We start from the raw sequence: 17,739 nt of genomic DNA on the forward strand, positions 1-17,739 counted from the left end.
TGGCGGGGAAGATGCAGGATTTCCTACCTGCTTCAGGGTGGCAAGCCACCACCCGTAGGGCAGGACGTGGGTGGTAAGGGATGCCCACCGTCGTTGCCACAGCCATGGTGGGCAGAAGGTGCCTGGAGGAGTCGGGCAATACACAGGTACGTGCTCATGGAGATGGTTTACCACAGATTGGTGAAAATACCCGTTCCTCACTCCCGGTGAGAGACAGCGGCGCGGCCGTGCTGTGTCCTAGCATCCGCCTCAGCTTGGGAGAATGCCCGCAGCCCCTCCTGCTGATGGCACCAACGCAGCCACCCAGGCACTCCATTGATTTTTTTTCCTTTCTCGGAGAGAAAGCAAGAGTCAAGCTCTTAATTACTTCAATTACCAGTTTTCCCATGTTCCTTTATCCGTATTGAAGGCTTTCTGTTGGCTTGTTTAGAAAATTTCCTCCTTTTTCAAAAAGCAGAAGTAGTGAGATAAACACCAAAAGCAGTGCTAGGAAATTCATTACTGGGGCATTTGTGAGGCTGAGATCTCATCAGCCCAGCTCGTTTGTACTAACCTGCCGTCTCCATCAGGGCCAACTCCTGCACAATCGGATCTCCACAGCACAAGAGGAATTTCATGTGTCTTCAAGGGGTTTTCCTGTTCCCCCGGGGTTTTGATGCTTTAGTTATTCATCCCTAGACTCTGTTCAAAGAGGGCGAGACACGCTCAGCCCCAGGCTGTAGCAGCCCTGGCATGTTCCAAATAAATGGTGACGGGACACACGAGCATCCCTGCAACCACAGATTCTGCGCAGGGCAGGACCAACCAACCCAACCAAACTGGGTCTGCAGGAAAAGCAAGAATGTGCTCCAAAAATGCCCCAAACCACCTCTCTCAACCTAAGCTAGAGCAAGAGTCTTTAGTAGCAAGTAATGGGTTATGAAGCACATGGACAAGGCAAGATCCCGAGCTTCCAAGGCTCTGTGATGTGCAGAGGGTGTTAAATGAAGGGAAAACATCACACATGACCCTGGGTTCGGGATGGAAAACATCATGAAGCCAGGGTGACCCATACCCCAACGGAGAATGTCTCAAATGAACCAAACTGGGCAGGTGGCAGTGCAGAAATAATGCCAAAGCAGGAACTGAAAACAAACGGCATGGCCTGAAGGTTCATTAGTACAATGTAAGTGCATCACAGAGAATCATCACCCTGTTACAGCAACACAAGGATTTTCTTCATCTCAACAAATGCCTTAAAAGAAATCCAAGCAGAAACCTCTTGGCTAGACCCTGAAGTTTTACTCAGGTAAAAAGCCTGCTTCTACTAAAAGCAAAAAAAGAAAACACTACACTGCTGAAGGGCACAGCAAGCACCAGGCTCCCCAGATGACGCTGTTCTTGCAGAAAAAACACAGTCCTGGGCAACAGCTTCTTGGGGGGTGTCACCAAGCATCTCAGAGAGGCGAGGTGCCCTGGCCCTCCACCCTGTGAGAGCTCTTCAACGCCATCCCCACAACCCCCCCCTCGAGTGACCTCCAAAGCCCTGCTCATCCCTCCAGCCCCTACAGAGGATGCGGCACCGGGAAGGGCTGGACCGGACCGGCTCCGCAGCGGCACAGCAGCTTTACCTGCGCCATCACGGAGCACCCAAATGCAGCAGACCCACAACCACGAGATTAAGTCACTTCTCACTGATCCAGAGCAAGTGGCTGGTGAGTTTGGTTGCCCTCCTTAAGCCAGAGCACTCCAGCAAGGTGGCTTCCCATTAGCACGTCAACGACGGGGACAAGGGCAGTGCTGTACCACGCACCACCGAGATGACTCATTTTCTAAGCAGGGCTCTGCTGGTGGGACCACACGCTTTCCCATCCCAGCTACCAGCACTGGTATTTGCTGGGGACGTGCCACCACTGAGATGCTGCGGCTGTCTCTGCACCGCCACAGCAAAGCATCACGGAGGCAAAGCCTCCACCAAGCGCTGAACCATTTGCAGAAGCTCAGTTACGCTGGAGAAACATTTACTCCTTTATTTATCCAGCCAGCCAGAGACACAGCATTTAAAAAAAAAAATCTGTATCAATCAAGGGCTCATTTAAACGAATGGCTGAAAATTGGGATCAGCCTGAAAAGCACAACAAACCTGAGGCCATTAGTCTGAAAGTGGGTCTCAAGGGCACTTCAGGAAAAGGAGTAAGTGGACCCCAACACTCTCGAGGATCACATCTATCCCTGGAGAAGATTATGCAGCAATAAAATATACTCAGCGAATTCCCATGGTTAATCATCTCTGTAAACTGAATGCTTCACTTGGCTGAAGGAAGGCGGCATTTTTTTCTGTATGCTCCCTTTTAATATACTAGATAGAAACAATTAATCCTGTGTAGTGTTTCTCTTCTGAAAACACTTAATTTTATTACAATGAAGGCTTTAGTCACTCATCTTTTCTTTACCTACGTTCCAGTCTAAGTTAGTCTTGTCCAGTGTCTATAAATAAATCAGTTTAGGAAAGTCAGTGGAAAGATAACTCTGCCAGCAACCTTCAGTGGAAGCTGATACTGTTCTTACCGCCAGCTCCGCTCGCGGGGGAATTCTCCTGCGGCACACGATGACTTTAAAAAGGCAATTTGAAGAGATGATTTTCATTTTCTGTTTATTAAAATAGTATCTAGCAGGTCATTCGGACCAGATGCCCAATCTTCTTATGAACTTAAGCTAATACGTTTTATAGACGCTACTGCTCTTTGACAGCAGAGCAGAATTTAAGATGTTAGAAGAAGAGCCTGGTGGCATAAGGGTGAGGGATGGGGTTTGCAGATGGTGGTGGATGGTCACAGCAATGAGCTACAACTCACAAACAAGATTTTGCGACCCTCAGCGTACCCAGGCCCACATCCACCAACTATGCTACGCCTACTTATTCCACTTTTATGGCTTCTATTAACGTCTGTAAAACCATGAGCCAAAAACTATACTCTCAAAGCTGGGTTCAAAGAGGAAAGGGAATGTCAAGAAGATATTAAATGGGTTAGGTTTTAAATTTAACTGGCCTGATGTTTAGACTTGCATGCAAGCTGGCTGGACCAGCCGGATGAGCCTAAAAGCATCTTCAGGATCCAGGTGCTAACGGGCGCCTATGCACTTCACCACTCCCCTCCTCGACTGAAGATGCTCCAGGTAACATCAGGAGCACCCCAGTCACCAGCGCAGGGTGCTTGAGAGCTCAGAGCCCTGCGGGCATCCTGCAGTCACCCCTGGCACAAGCTCCTGGCAGGAGACCTGAAACCAGAGATCCTGCACCCTGCTGGGGGGAACACTTGTACCTGGCCTCTGCCAATGCGTCCTCCTGCGTGATGGAGCAGAGGAAGGGCTGGAGGCGGCTGGTCCTGGGGAGGAGAGCAGCGACACAGTGCATCTCCACAGGCCACTGTCATCAAACCCTTTTATTTTAAAACAAACAAGAACATCAACAGAATTAAAGCCCCGTTTTTAGCTGGCAGCGACGGGACCGCTTTGTGCAGGAAAGTAAGAATTTGCAGTATCTCCTTATCGGCTGTTGGAGCCAAAATCCCACAAGATTTGGCAGCAGCCTCTGCAAATCCACAAAAATTCATACGTACACAACAGAGCGGCCACGGGTGCAGGGCTCAGCCCGGGGGTCAAAGGTCGGTCCAGGAAGGGGAACCTGTGGTGGCTGTCCAGTCTTGTGGCATAGTGTGCCACCCCGCTTTGTGCCATTCGTAGGCTTTCCTTGTGTCAGGGGCTGTAACATGAACATTTCTAGCAAAAAAAAAAAGTTGATGGAGGCAATATAACATCAATCCTTCCCATGCACACCCGTGGTCGAGCAAGCATCCCGGTGCAACCGCACGGTTCACCACCACCGCTGCTGATGTGGGTGATGGACAGCTGGGCTGGCACCACCCTCTGGTATAACCTAAACTTCCAGCAAACTGCTTGTCCCAAAAGCCTATGCAGGTGGTAAACACTTGGTTCAGCTCTAAAGCTCCCGTTTGGCTTCTCACTGCTGTTCTGGGAGAACAAAGCAGCTGGATTTGGCCCCGGGAGGATCCACCAAGCTCCTGTAACAGGAGCACCCGTGCCCAAAAGGCACCCCCTGACTGTGCAGAAAGCGGTGGCCAACACTCAGCCCCGTGAAGGTTCCTTTGTGTTACCCAAGTGGCACTCAGGACACTCAGGAAGGGGTTAACACTGCTTGCAGCAGTGTCCTGCCCTCCGGGTACCAGCAGCCAGTGAGTGTGGCTACAGGTGACGTAATGCTGGGTTGGCTGCTCAGGCTGCACACCCCATCCCTCCTGCACACCCCATCCCTCCTGCGCTGGAGATGTGGCAGGGACCCCAGCATCCTCTGCCAGGCAGGGACTAGCCCAAGTCAGCGCAGCTCGGCTGCACCCACCATCCCTTTAGCTGTTGTTTTTCCCAGCTGAACCCCGGACACTCAGCGTAGATCCAGTGAATAGCAGAAACCATCACTATCAGCTTTTAAAACATCCTCAGGGATCGGGAGCATACAGCGACCGGCGCCACGCAGCTTCGCAGGGCACAGCCCCAGCACAGCCTCGCTACCCACGGCTCCTGGCACCGGGCACACACCTCGGCTGGGAAACTCCTTTTGGCTCTGGAACCATCCGAGGTCTCGCTGTTTGGGTTTGGAAATCCCCCTGTGACAATGCCATTTCTGTGCAAAATGTTAAGGACGGGGTAAGGTGGCCCCTAAGTTTAAGATTATCGGCAGGTTCTGGATGTTTCACAGAAATGCAGCTGAAGCTCCAAATTGTAATTAACAGGTGCAATAAGAAAAAATGCTCCATTTTCCCCTCTCCATCTAAAATCTCCTCCAGTAACAGCCTGTAACCAGAGTGGGTCCTTCCAGGCCTCTGGAATAATGTAATCCTCTAAGGAGAAAGTGATTCACTCTTCTTTGATGTGATAAAAAGAGGAAAACAAGTGAACAGGAGGCACTAAACAGCCATCTTGTTAAACGAGACAGCCTTTCCAATTTTGTTCCTGAGCTGTTTATCACCATATAAAAAGCCTGATACTCAGCAGACTAGATAAAGACCAGAGTGTTGATGTCCCTGTCTTTCTCACGTTTATACTCCAGCCTAAATCTCACCGAGATTTAGCTCAGCAAATGAATTATTGAAGTCTCAACTCTGATTCAGTGCCCAGAAAAACATTTCCACATAGACCGGAGAAGGGACCTGGTAAAGAAGCGTTCAGGTGCAGCGTTGGGAAGTTGCAGAGTGGAGGAGAGGATGGGCACCATTTCACAGCGGGGTTCATCTGCACAACTTCTGTGCAGAAGAAAACCACGGCTGCACGGGCAGACAGCAACGGCCAGGCAGCGGTTTGCTGGTGGGCTGGCTGGAACAACAAAACGCAGATGTTTTTTCTGGTTGACTAGACAAAAGCAGCGTCTGGGCTGAGAGCAAAATACACAGATAATTTAGGATGCTGTGCAAGGATCTGCTTCGTATTCCTTTCCCTCTTTTCTCCCTGTGCCATTCAGCCTTAACAGCAGCATCAAAGGCAGCAGGAGGGGGCTCTGACCCGCTGCTGGGAGGAGGCACAGCCTGCGCTGCTCTTCTGGCTCCGAAACCCAGCAAAACTCAGTGGCCCCGGACCCCAGGGCGGCTGCAAAGGATGCTCAAGCAGCATCTGCTCCCTGTGGGTGAGCAGGGCAGAACCACCTCCAGCACCCATGGGTGCTGCTCTCTTCCTTCTCCCAGCACATCACTGACCTCCCTTCAGGGACCCACGTCACATGCCAACCTTCTCCAAACCGAGCCAGCAGGCTGCTACTATTCTGCTCGTTTCCATTTAAGCAATATATATCTAGAATTGCTACTAGGGAAGCCAGGGACACTTGAGTGTATGTTTTCTGGATATAAAAAGACAAAAAATGTTGCTTCTTCATGTAACTTAAGCCAAGCTACTAACATTAAAGCATCTGGAATTAATTATCTCAGCCAGATAATGTTTCCAGTATTATTTCAATAAGGGAAACAGCTCCACTTGTGTTTGTATCCACCTACCAACGGGTAGCAGAGACAGAAGCTGCGGGCGATGGCAGCAGCTCTGCACCTGCCATGCTCTGAGTGGGGGCTGCGGGCGCCAGTCGCAGCAGATCAGGAATTGGCCCAATCCCCCTCCCGCCAACCCTGCTGCTAACGGAGCTGAGCATTGTAAAGCTCCAAGTGCAGACGGGGGCACAAAGATGACTATTCCTGGGATCAGCACGGTGCCATCGCACGGGTCTCCTTGCAGAAAACCAGCCCAATGAAAGCAAAGCTTTGAGGAATTTGAAAAGGCAGCACCCAGCCTTTTTTTTAATGTGTTTTGAATCACTGCACTAACGCTGAACCCTGAAACACATGAGAACGGTTTTGAAGCTGAGTCACTGGAAGCAGCACACAGCCCATCCCACAAAACCAGGAGGGATCTGTCTGCCTCTTGCACCATCCGTGTACCGCTACGCAGCTACTCTCGCTTTGGTGCATCTTCCAGATCTTCAAGTGCACTGAAAAAAAACACCCACCAGCTCTTCTCCACCTCACCAAGGTCCCGGGAACACGGTTAAGCTCGCTTTCCAGCAACGCAGGCTTCACCTACATTCAACACGATTATCCACAGCAGCACCAAGAACCGAGCAGCCATCCCTGCTGCTGGGCTGTCCTGGTGCTCCCACCGCTCTGAAAAGCATTTAAGAGTAATAGTTTCTTGTATTGTTCAGTGGGGACACAAAGTGCACTAAATCTCTAAGAGGTGATTTAATTACTGCTGCGGATGCAAGCAGCAGCAATCAGACCTGCTGGGTTTGCCCAGCTACACACTAAATCCGCGGTTCCGGATGGAGAGCGGAGGTGATGGAGCGAGACGTGGAGGCTCCTGAGGCTGTACCAAACCGGAGTCTGTCCCAAGAGCTGAAAACCTCATTACTGAGTAGCAGGAAATCCAGCCCGCTCGTTCTATACATTTACTGCTGAAAGACACTTGACTTTCTGTGTGCTTGATCCACTATAAACCACAGGCATCCACCGGGAGGATTAGCAAACATTCAAAATAAAAGTCGAAGTGGCTCGATATTGGTTAAGAACAGGCTGGATTAACACGTTTCCCGTGGCAAACCAATAAAGGTGAGGACTTGCTGAAAGCCCACACGGAAACTTGTCAAGCAGAATGTAAACCAGAAATGATTCCAAGTAACAGACAGAGTAAATCAGGCTCATTTCTTTGCAAAGCAGCCACAGGCACTGGGCACGAAGTAACAACCCTCTACAGCGCCGACACCCTCATTTGCACTGCCCAGACCCTCTGAACCACAGAAGCGCTGCTGCTGGAGGCGGTTCACCCCATCCTAAACCAGACATCTGACAGACCGGCAGGACAGACCACCCTGCTGCCAACAACCCGTCCCTCCCTGCTGCTCGCGGGGACAAGGGCTGCCTGAGCAGATCCAACGGGAAACCTCAGTTTCCCAGCAGCAGAGTTGCAGAGGGAACTCACTGATGTTACACCGCGGGCGTTTTTTTTTGCTGTCCTGGATCAGCGCCACTGGCCACCCCGTCCTCGCCGCAGCTGGGTGTCACCCTGGGGGTCCCCAGGAGCGTGCAGGCAGCGAGCTTTCCTCTCCCCATGCTCCCATGTCCCAGGGCTTGTGATCTAAACGTTTAGGCCTCGGGCGGTTGGGATTTTTATTTCTTTTGATCAGAGTAGAGTCTCAGATCTTGAAAGGGAAGCGTACATGGATTTCTGAAGCATATCAGAATCCAGGCATATTTAAGGACAGGCAGCCACAGAATGGGGATAACTGACCCAAGAAATAGCCCTTTGTAAAATCGCCAGTGTGCCATCTGCAAGCCCCAAACTCACACGTTTTTCATGATGAGCTGATGGGAAGAAAAAAAAAAAAGGAAAGGGAGAAAAAAAAAAAAAGAGAAAAAGGATCATGTTAAAAAAAAAAAAAAAAGCTCTGCTCCAAAAGATACACAAACTGCTGCAGAATCCTGCCTGCCCCTTCTGCAGCAAAGCCCAAGGGAAGCTGCTGATGAGTCAACAGCCAGCCTGCGTCGCCGACCGAGGAAAGGAAGTCCAATCTCAACACTCGAGAACAAAGTGTGCTGGTTCATACAGTACATGCTGAGAAAGAAGCCTCGGGAAGCTCTCCCTGGGCTGGGAGCTGTGCTGCTGCAAGGATACAGCCTGGCCACCATCCAGGGCTCCCGCTGGACGCGGAGGAAGAGGGAGAGGTGAAGTCCAGGCATTGCTGGGATGTCTGCATTGTGCTGCCGGACCAGCCCGGCTGCAGCTCCTCAGCACTACCACCGCGGCAGAGATTGCTCCCGGCATTCTGCTCTCCCTTTGCTGGAACGGCTCGCTCCCTGTGCTGGGTGTTGTGGATGCAGCATCCAGCCCCGCTGGGATGAGCCACGGTGTCTGCTCACCAGGAGCAGAAGGGAGGAAGGGCAGGGATGTGCTCCAGTCCTACACTCCCTACTGGTGCACCAGTTAATTCCCCTCCCCGCCCCAGTACACTCATCTCCAACACTGCCCCTCGTCAGCAAACCCGCTCTGCATGCCTCCTCTTGCTGCCTGTTGCAATGATGCCGGTTATCGTAAAACCACAAACATCAACACCCCTGCCAACAACTCCGCACCCTCTCAAAGAGCTGCTGGACCTCCTGGAGATGTTGGGGCAACATCTTACGGGATGGAGTCCCCTAAAAAGCAACAGAGCTTGAAGGAGATGAATGCCAGGCAGCTCCACAACATGATCCGGGCACAGCCAGCCCCACACCTGCATTGGCAAGGAGCTGCTTTACCTGCGTGTGTGGCCGTTGGAGGAGAAAGGCCAGAGGGGACCCAAGGGAGGAGGACAGGACGGTGACACGAACACCACGCCGACGTGGCAGACGGGCGTTTGCACTGGTGCCGCTGCCATCGCCGAGCTGGTACTCACAGAGGTTGTGCCTTCCTGTTGCCACAGCACTTGCTGTTTTCTGTTAAAACAGGGCCACAGCAACGATGCAAGTACAGATCTGCAGCGCCAAGAATATCTGGGAAGCCTGCCAGCAAGAAGCAGCCTTCCTGCTCGTCCTCCCGCTGTGTGCAAATTCACAGGAAACAGAATCTACAGCACATACTAATGTGGCTTAATGCGAGATCCAAGAGCCACCTCTAGATCCTGCCTGCATCCCTGTCAGCCTGAGGAAGGAGCCGCATGCCAAAAATGTTAAATCATTAAATAAAGGAGGAATTAAAACCTGCACAGGTGCATAAAACGTAGGTGCTGCTGCTTTACGGAGTGATGCTCTCTGCTGAGCGAACTCAACGTGCTGCCGTGCACGGGTGGGTCCCGACACACCCTGCTCTGCAAAAAGGGCTTCACAGCCTCCTACAAGGACCCACGGCAAACCAGCAAGGCCCACCTTCCTCTTGGGTGTGTCATGGCGTGACGCTGGGAAGACAAAGCTCAAGCTTCTCTTTCCCATTTACAACAGGAGCGGTACCCACAGCCCCGATGCTCTGAAACTGTTGTGGTAACTCTTCCTGTTACTTTAACTTGCTTAATCCTTAAACTCAAGCTGTGCTGAGATGGTCCAACATGGCAGCCAGCACCCAACTGCACCCCCAGACCAGACCGGGACCTGTACTGACTCTACCACTGACTCGTGGTGGAAATCTCCACGCCTCAGTTTACCCAATTGTTCACAGAGGGGCTGTAAGGCTCATTTCTGGTTCTGGAAATCCAGTGGGGATCCTTCAGCTATGGGCTCTACCAGTCGTGGGATGCACCGTCATCACTGGGATGTAATGTCATCACCACCCACATCCCAGGGCGGGTGACCCGGAGATGCGGAGGCAGAGGATGCCAGCCTGCCGCTCCCTGCCTGTCCGGAGGGAAACTCGCCTCGACTCCTCATGCCCCTGCCCTGATCTGACTCCAAGCAGCTTTTCTTGCCACGCTGGAGCCCTTCAAGCTTTGGGCCATTCCGAGGTGTGTTACTGTACAAAATAAAACCCTTTTCAGTAGCGATGAGCCAGAAACGATTGCGAGGAAGCAACAGCTAATCTCCCGCGCTGCCTGACAACCCTGGCATGCCGGTGGCCATCGGCAGCATCCGTGCCTCCCGGGACACTGAACCAAAAGATGCCGCACCTCTTCCCCCACTGCTTTCCTCGCAACTGCACTGCGATTTGTGCTAACCTAGAAAGGGCCCTCGGGTTTAAGGTGGCTCTTAGTGGAGGCATTTTGAGGCGGCTGCTTTCTGGGGAAAGCATTCCTTAAAATACAGCTCTTTCCTTCTGTCTCACCCCCAGCTTTTGACATTTCAGAGCTGCAGGAAAAATAAAATGTTTCAAAAATCTAATTTTCAGCTTTGGAGGCACAAAACCTAGAGGCAGGGTGCGGGGAGGAAGAGCTGGTTTCCAAGCGCCCAGGCGGGAGATGAAAAGAGCAGCAGCGGCTGCGTACAAGGCACCTTTTGGAGGGCGAGATCCATCTCTGGAGTGGGAAGCGACTCTCACACCCTCCGCAGCAAAAATCCGCTCGCTGCCCATCGCTCAGCCCACCAACCAGACCCCTGGGGTCACAGGATGACGGGCTGAGTATTATTTTGCAGGCAGTGCTTGCCCGCTCTCCGGGCTCTCGGGGCTCTAGTGGCTTCTCCCCCTCCTCCCAGTCTCCCTCTAGGAATTTCACATGGAAATGGCTGTCAGGAGTGACAACATTAGGACTGGATTACCACAGGCATCCATCCCCTGCTGCTGCAAACCTAAGGGCAGGATACTCTGTCACACTCTTGTGTTACACCTCTGAGAAAAAGCAAGATGCTGCCCTGACAGCGAGGAAGAGCAGTGGCTGCTGGGCTCCAAAATTTCCCAGTCTACAAATAAATGAGCGCAGGGATTTTTTTTTCAGCAGAGGAAGGAATTCAGATTGCCCGTATCCGACACAGAGAGGATCCGTTGGGTTTATGTGAAATTTGTGGTTTGAGCAGTGAAAAAGGGAAGTTTGGAAGCAAAGGGGGAAACTGATGCAGAGCTCGTGGGGCAGCGGCCGCAGGGCAGTAGCGAAAGCAGCAGCTCAGGTGGGACCAGCGAGGTACCCGCTCACTGCTGCCACAATGGAGACGGGGGCAAATTAAAGCAATTAAATTAGGGAGCTAATGGAGTTGTGAGGCCTTTTAAGGCTGCTCTCTTTAGGCAGATGAAATATAGTCATCTCCTGTGAAAAAACACTTGACATTTCTCCAAAGGAGGGCACGCTGCAAGAGGGAATTGTCTAACACTGGAGATACAAAAGGGACTGCGCTCTTCATCCGTCCCTGGCAGTCTAAACACTGCTCTCTCCACCTCCGACTCTCACATCGGTGACCCGAGTGGGAAAACATGGAGGGGAGGGATGCTACTGGAGGGAGAACTGCTCAGGAGGAGCACTCCCACCTTGGCTGTGCCTTCTGGCGTGCGTGTGGAGGGATGCTGTCCTGATTAAAAAAAAATCTGGCAGTGTCACCACTTGTCCCCCTGGGATGTGCATCACAGCCACAAACCAGGTGCAACCATTAATGCTGCTGTAAAATGAGCTCTTCATTCCACTCACATCACGCTAGTGAAGGCAAAATATCCTGAACAGGCTCCAGGCTGAGGACAAAGCCCTTCAGGCCATGCTTGCTGTCTTGCCAGCAAAGAGAGGTTGTTCGGGCAGATGAGACACAGTGCAGGACAGACAGATGGAGGGAAGACCTCCAAGGAAGCCAAGGCTGTGGGGAAGCAGCACGATCCCACAGCAGCATAGGAGGAGCAGCCTGGGCTGAGCAGGGCACGTCGCAACCCAGAGGGGCTGCGGAAATCCACCTGGGATTAGCCGAGAGTGATGGAGCCACTAACGAGTATCTTTGAGAGGTCACAGAGAACGGGTCAGACTTCAGAAGACCAGAACTTGACACACATTTGTCTGCCTTTAAAAATAAAACTCCGGGAAAACCACTGAAACACATAAATAAGCAAACCATATGAAGGCACGCAGAAAATAACATGGGACAAGAACCATCCGACATGGGTTGGGACCTCTGCAGTGGGTGGGTAGGAGAGGAGCAGATGGGACCCATCTTGATTTAGCAAGGCTTCAATGCTGCCCATCAGGAGATGCTCCCTGGCGTCCGTGGGCTGTGCTTAGACCTCTGCGGGGCCAGGCTTCCTCGCGCAGGCACTGGGTACGCTTGCTCAGGCTGCAGAGTCTAACTCCAACGAAGTGGAAGTCGCAAGCTCTTTGGAGAGCAAGTCTTGAACACCAAATGGCGTTGAGGAATTGTGGAACTATTGCAAGAGGCAATTCATCAAGGACTCGGAAATAGCACCAAGCTTGACGATAATCAAATGAGTAAAATAACCCCAAGAATGAGGAAATTCCCCACAGGAGGATCTGATGGTGGAAGCGAAACCCAAGCTCAAGGCGAGTGGGCAGCACCAGAATGTGGTGGGGTGTCTGATGTCCCCTCCGAAGTCCGTGGGAATGTCCCTGTGGTGACATGGGGAAAACCCAGGGAAGCCTGGAAGATGGCGACAAAAACATTCACAACTCCAGAAAACACGACCTTTGATGGAAACTTAAAATGAATGGATGCGTTGAGTCTAGAGGACAGAGGACTGAGGGGACGTGAAAGCAGCCCCCAAAATTGGGAAAGATATCAGGAAAGGGCTGGTGTCAGAGCAGGAAAGGGTGGGACAGGGATCTGGGGGGGACGACCTGCACCAGCCGCTGCTTTAAGAGCACCCCTGTGTGGGAACAGGCGACAGAGCTGCCCCGGGGAACCCCGAAAACAAAGGGGCAAAGCAGAGGGGCACGTCTGCAGCCTGCCCCGCGCCCCGGCAGCCCCCAGCTCAGACGTCTGGGATGCAAAACCCCCCTCAACGGAACGCCGGGAAGCAGTGCCCGTGGGCAGCCCGCTGTGCCGGCTGCCTTTACATGGGCACCGCCAGCCCCAGCAGCGCCGAGCTATCACTTTTCAGCTGGAAATAGAACCGGCGTGAGCCCTCAGCTGGGGAGCAGAGCGCTTGCGAGGCCAGACTGCGGTTAGCTATCAAAGACAACTAAAAAAAAAGATATTCCACACACAAGGGGTTTTTTTTTTCCCTTCTCTCCTTTTTTTTTTTTTCCCAAGGATTAAATCAACTCAGCAGCCCCCTTTACAACTTCCCTTTTGATGTCTTCAGACTCATTAAAAGTTTCATTTCTTTCTCTGTTTTCCCCGGGGGAGGAAGGGGAGCGTACACAAAAGTTTACTTCAGAAGCGGGGTCGGCAGCTGCAGCAGCAGCTGCTGTGGCTGTGGGACGAGCGGAGCCTCCGTGCCTTGCCCGAATCCCTCGGCAAAACGCGTCCTCCCGCAGCCGCCCCGCTCCCACACTCGGTCCCAGCATCACACCAGCACGATGCTTTCGCAGGATGCACACCCAAGGTCACACACCACCATGCGAGCTGCAAAGCTCCTGCAAACCCTGAGAGCTTTTGGATCCAACCCTGCCAGTTTTTGGGTCCAACCCTGCGAGTTTTTGGGTCCAACCCTGCGAGTTTTAGGGTCGTACGCTGTGAGTTTTGGGGTCTTTTCCCAACCTGCCCCGCTCCCCCCAACAGCAGCACCAGCCTTTCTCCCACGGCTCCAGCCATCACCCTGGGACGATTCCCCACACACAGCAAACAGGCAGCAGCTCCCCCACGTTTCTTTTTTGCCTGAGCAGCTGTTTAAGCGTCTATTTTAAAACTCAGTCCCCTATTTTAAAATAGCTAATGAGACACCGATCTAGGCCAACAAACGTCATCTCTACAAGGTCTGGGAGATGCCTGTCTATTCACTGGGCTCCTTTTCCCAAGCCCCCAGTCTCAGCATGCCCATCACGTTTCCAATACGCACAAACAGCTTACATGGTAAAGAGGGAAGCTTTTAATTTAAGGGACAACTCCTGCACCCCTACCAGCAGTACAGCCACGTGTTTCTAGACAGAGAAGCATCAACCAGCCAAGCCGAGGCTGACCTTCTGGGTGGTTTTCTGTTGGTATTTTTTTATCCTCCCTTTAATTTTATCAGATCTTGTTAAAATTCCCCGAACAAGAGCAAACGAGGACCTGGTCTGTCTTGGCACAGCTCCTCGCTGCCACCCGAGAAAAGCTGGGCACGCACAAGAGGGACTTTCAGCGGTCCCATGGCAGGGTGCGGCGGGAGGTCCCCGTGCATCCCCGTGCAAGCCCGGCGTCCTGTGCATCCCCTTTACGTGCTCCCCGAGATGGTGTGCACCCTGCCAGGCAGCGGGGACCCTGTAGAGGGGACCTGGCAGAGGGCACCCCGCTCGCTTACCTGACCACAGGCTCGGGGATGGCCTCGGCGCTCGCCGGCACCTGGACGCCCTTCTCCCACTCCTGCCTCCAGGGATCGGCCAGGACGTAGTACTCGTCGGGGCTCAGCTGGAAGGAGTCGGGGATCTTCATGGCTGTTATCAGATCCGTACGGAAAACCTGCACCAGAAAGGAAAAAAAAACATCCAGCAGGCAGGGTGAAGGGGTCTGGCAGAGGCTGGGTGAGCACACACCCCAGGAGGGTGCCCTGGGGAATGGGTCCCCAAGAGACAGCGCGGCGGGTCCTTGTGTCCCCAACGGAACGGCTTCGGGATGTTGCTTTATGTCAGCCCTGGGGTGAGGTTTGGGCAGGATTTGGGGAGAACAACGTGCGCAGGCAGGGACTCCCCTGCTTGGCCAGGCAGCACCAAGAGCCCAAGACCCCAGGGTTGCAACCCCTCCGAGGTCCCCTAGCCCAGGCAGACGTGAAATCCAGCCGCAGGGTGCAAGCTCAGCCGAGACATGGACCGAAAATTACTATTAAACCAAGGAAATGATGGCCTTTCTCTTAGGGGATCAATGTTTTAACATTGCCACACGAATATCTACTCCAAACTCCAAGGGACGGACAGCAACCGGGCTTCTCCACGTTCAGCCTTAGTCGGGGAAATGATATTCTTGACATAAACGAAGCTGTGGGAAACACAGAGTCACCTCATCGCCCCGAGCACCTTTGTGTCCCCATCATGTCACCTCCCCTGCCCTGAGCGGGGACAGCCAAAAGCAGAAGGTACCCATCAGGGCTCGACTGCTTCAGTGGTGATTGCACATCGAGAAGCAAAAGGCAAAATAAAGCCAGGCTGGATTATGATACAGCTGGAAAATATCCAACCACAAGGTGCCTCCTTACACATCCACAGCCAAACCTACGGAGATTTTTTCCTGACCCAATAAACCTCCTGTGAGACTGACACTGGAGCCCTCTTCTACGAAAACCCTCCAGCCTCTTGGACAGCGAACGGGCTTGTTCTCCATCTCACTTCTGGCCCTGCAGAGTCTTCCCCCCACATACTACCATGAAAAACTCATTCCAAAAAAATCCCTTACAGTAAATAAGGTTTTCCTTCCAGAGGGTTGCCTGACAGCAACGACTCGAGCAATCCTGCCTCTTGCAGCATAAAAATAAATTGTAAATGAAAATGGATGATTTCTCCTCACTACCATCTGCTATTAGCTGAAATAATAACCAACGGTGCCAGCAATCATGCCTGGACACCACCTCGCTCTATCCACTCTATCCCTGCTACTTCTGCGGGGCCAGGATGGATCAGGTGTTTTCTTCAGACACTGTTTAATGTGTTTGCAGAGTCTATTCTCCAAACAAGTATTGCTTTGTCAGAACTACAATAAATGATACAATATGGTTTTACACTTTTGATACAAAGATAACGTGCTTTGGAGAGTATTTGGGAAACCAAACCAGCTGAGATGCAGGAAACTAGGCATTAACTAAGACCACGGAGACTAGTATTTAGGTCAGTTTGTTTAATCCTCAGAGTCTCAGCTGCTAACCCAATTAGAGTTAAATACAAAACATAAACAACCTTTTCTATGTTGGGACCTCTCTGAATTTTACTGGTACCTTCCTCTCGATGCATCTGCTTGGAGATGTTTTTGACTACATCTCTATAAACCTGATTTGAGTCAGCCAGACGCAGTCTCAGCACATCCTTCAACAAACATAATTAACAGCCTACATATTACAGTCAGAATTAGGCTCGGTTTGAGAAAGCTCAGGTTCCTTTAAGTCTGTATGTGCTACAAACGCATAGTTATGGACGCCACAGTAACCTTTTAATACGCTGCCAATGTGAGAAATTTTTAAAAAAGTAGTAATATTAAGATAGATGCTAATTGAACATGAGAAGGATTATATGAAATATCACAGTCCTTCCAGGGCCACACATCTGCATATCAAAACAAGCAAAGTAACCCCACTGTAGCTCATTTTCTAAAATACAGTGTAGAAATTCACCCCGTTCTTGTCACCCCTGCATTGCCACAGTCACAACTTGGGCAAACAGTATCTCTGTCACCCAGTTTCGGTGCCCACCTCCAACGAGGACAACGCACCCGAGCGAGCCTCCCCACCTCAGACCTCTCTGCTTGGTTGGACAAGATGCTCCCCGACACCCGGACCACGTGTGGTCGAAGGCAGCATCGGGGGCCAGTGCCACCCCCCTGCTCCGGCCACCAGCACTGGGGCAGGACTCTTGGAGTGCTCCTACGCCGCTCCATTTGCAAAACTGTTACAGAAAATGCTGTCTTGGAGACACTCACCCTCGGATTCACGGGCAAAGCCAGGTAGAGCTGGTTTCCAAACGTGCTGGGCACCCAAAAGTTTCAAAACTCCCCAGACTGGACACCGCTGACATGTAAACATCCTCCACTTCCCCCGCTGCCAACTCAGTCGCCTCCTGAGGACACCCCCTTCAATGCCACGGGGGTGCAGGAGCATGGCATTGCTCTTCCACGGCACGCAAACATACACAGCTCCTCCAGCAACCCGCCTGGCACGCTCGCGCTCCCGCCGCAGGGCGCACGCAGGAGCAGCGATGGGGGACGTGGGACTGGCTTTTCCAGGTCAAACAACCCTCAGGAGGGTCCAGCCACGTCGTTAACCTGCCCCAAGAGGTCTCCCTGCTCCCCATCCTCCACAGCAGTGCCCTTCCCAGAGCGTGACCCCAACCAAAGATCCCCACTTGCTTTTGCAAAGGCAGGGCCAGGTGACAGCCTGAGCGGTGACGGGCCCCATCGCTTCAAGGTAACGCCGGGGCTGGGCAGCCAGGGCAGATTTATATCAAAGCCTGGCCCACCACCTTCCTCTTGCCAGTGAAGAGGGAGATGGAGGCAGCCCGGGGAGGAGCTGGCAGCACCGCTGGGGAGACCCCCAGCGCTGCCATCCACGAGTAGGAAATATAACAGCTCCATCCAATACTTGGAAACTAAACACATTTTGCCTCACTTATAGCTATTAGATAATTTCTTTAGTGCTCTCGGCCGTTTGCTGGCGTCGTGGCTTCGGCGGTCCAGGCGCCCCAGCAGCATGAACCAGCAGGACCAGCCTCGTCGATGCTTTGTGACATCCTCAGCAGATGCAAAACCCGCCGGCAAACGGCCCCACGCACCTCGCAGCCTCCACCTTGGAAAACACAGCAATGGGAGCAGCCCTCGGCATCACTGCTCCCCTCTGCGTGGTGTGGATCCCAGGCTCGTGTTTTCATGCATTAAGTTTTCCCCAAATTCATCCCTTCTGGCTTTTCAGCTCACATCGGCGTAGAAGCCTAGTTTTAATTTTAAGCCAAATAAGCACGATTGTATCTATTTCCCTGAAGATGATAAGGCA

At 52.3% G+C, this 17,739-nt stretch overlaps 1 protein-coding gene across 3 annotated transcripts in view; it reads right to left on the reverse strand.

The window, feature by feature from the left end:
• JADE2 (jade family PHD finger 2) overlaps nt 1-17,739 on the reverse strand; it is a 79,922-nt gene that overhangs the window by 42,950 nt on the left and 19,233 nt on the right. For all 3 annotated transcript variants that reach the window (XM_086470757.1, XM_086470756.1, XM_086470758.1), the window contains one exon: nt 14,356-14,513. In XM_086470757.1, the coding sequence (XP_086326883.1) occupies nt 14,356-14,513 (158 nt within the window). The remainder of the gene's footprint in view (nt 1-14,355; nt 14,514-17,739) is intronic.

The sequence above is a fragment of the Leptosomus discolor genome, chromosome 10 (assembly GCF_034619465.1).
Source record: "Leptosomus discolor isolate bLepDis1 chromosome 10, bLepDis1.hap2, whole genome shotgun sequence".
Lineage (NCBI taxonomy): Eukaryota > Metazoa > Chordata > Aves > Leptosomiformes > Leptosomidae > Leptosomus > Leptosomus discolor.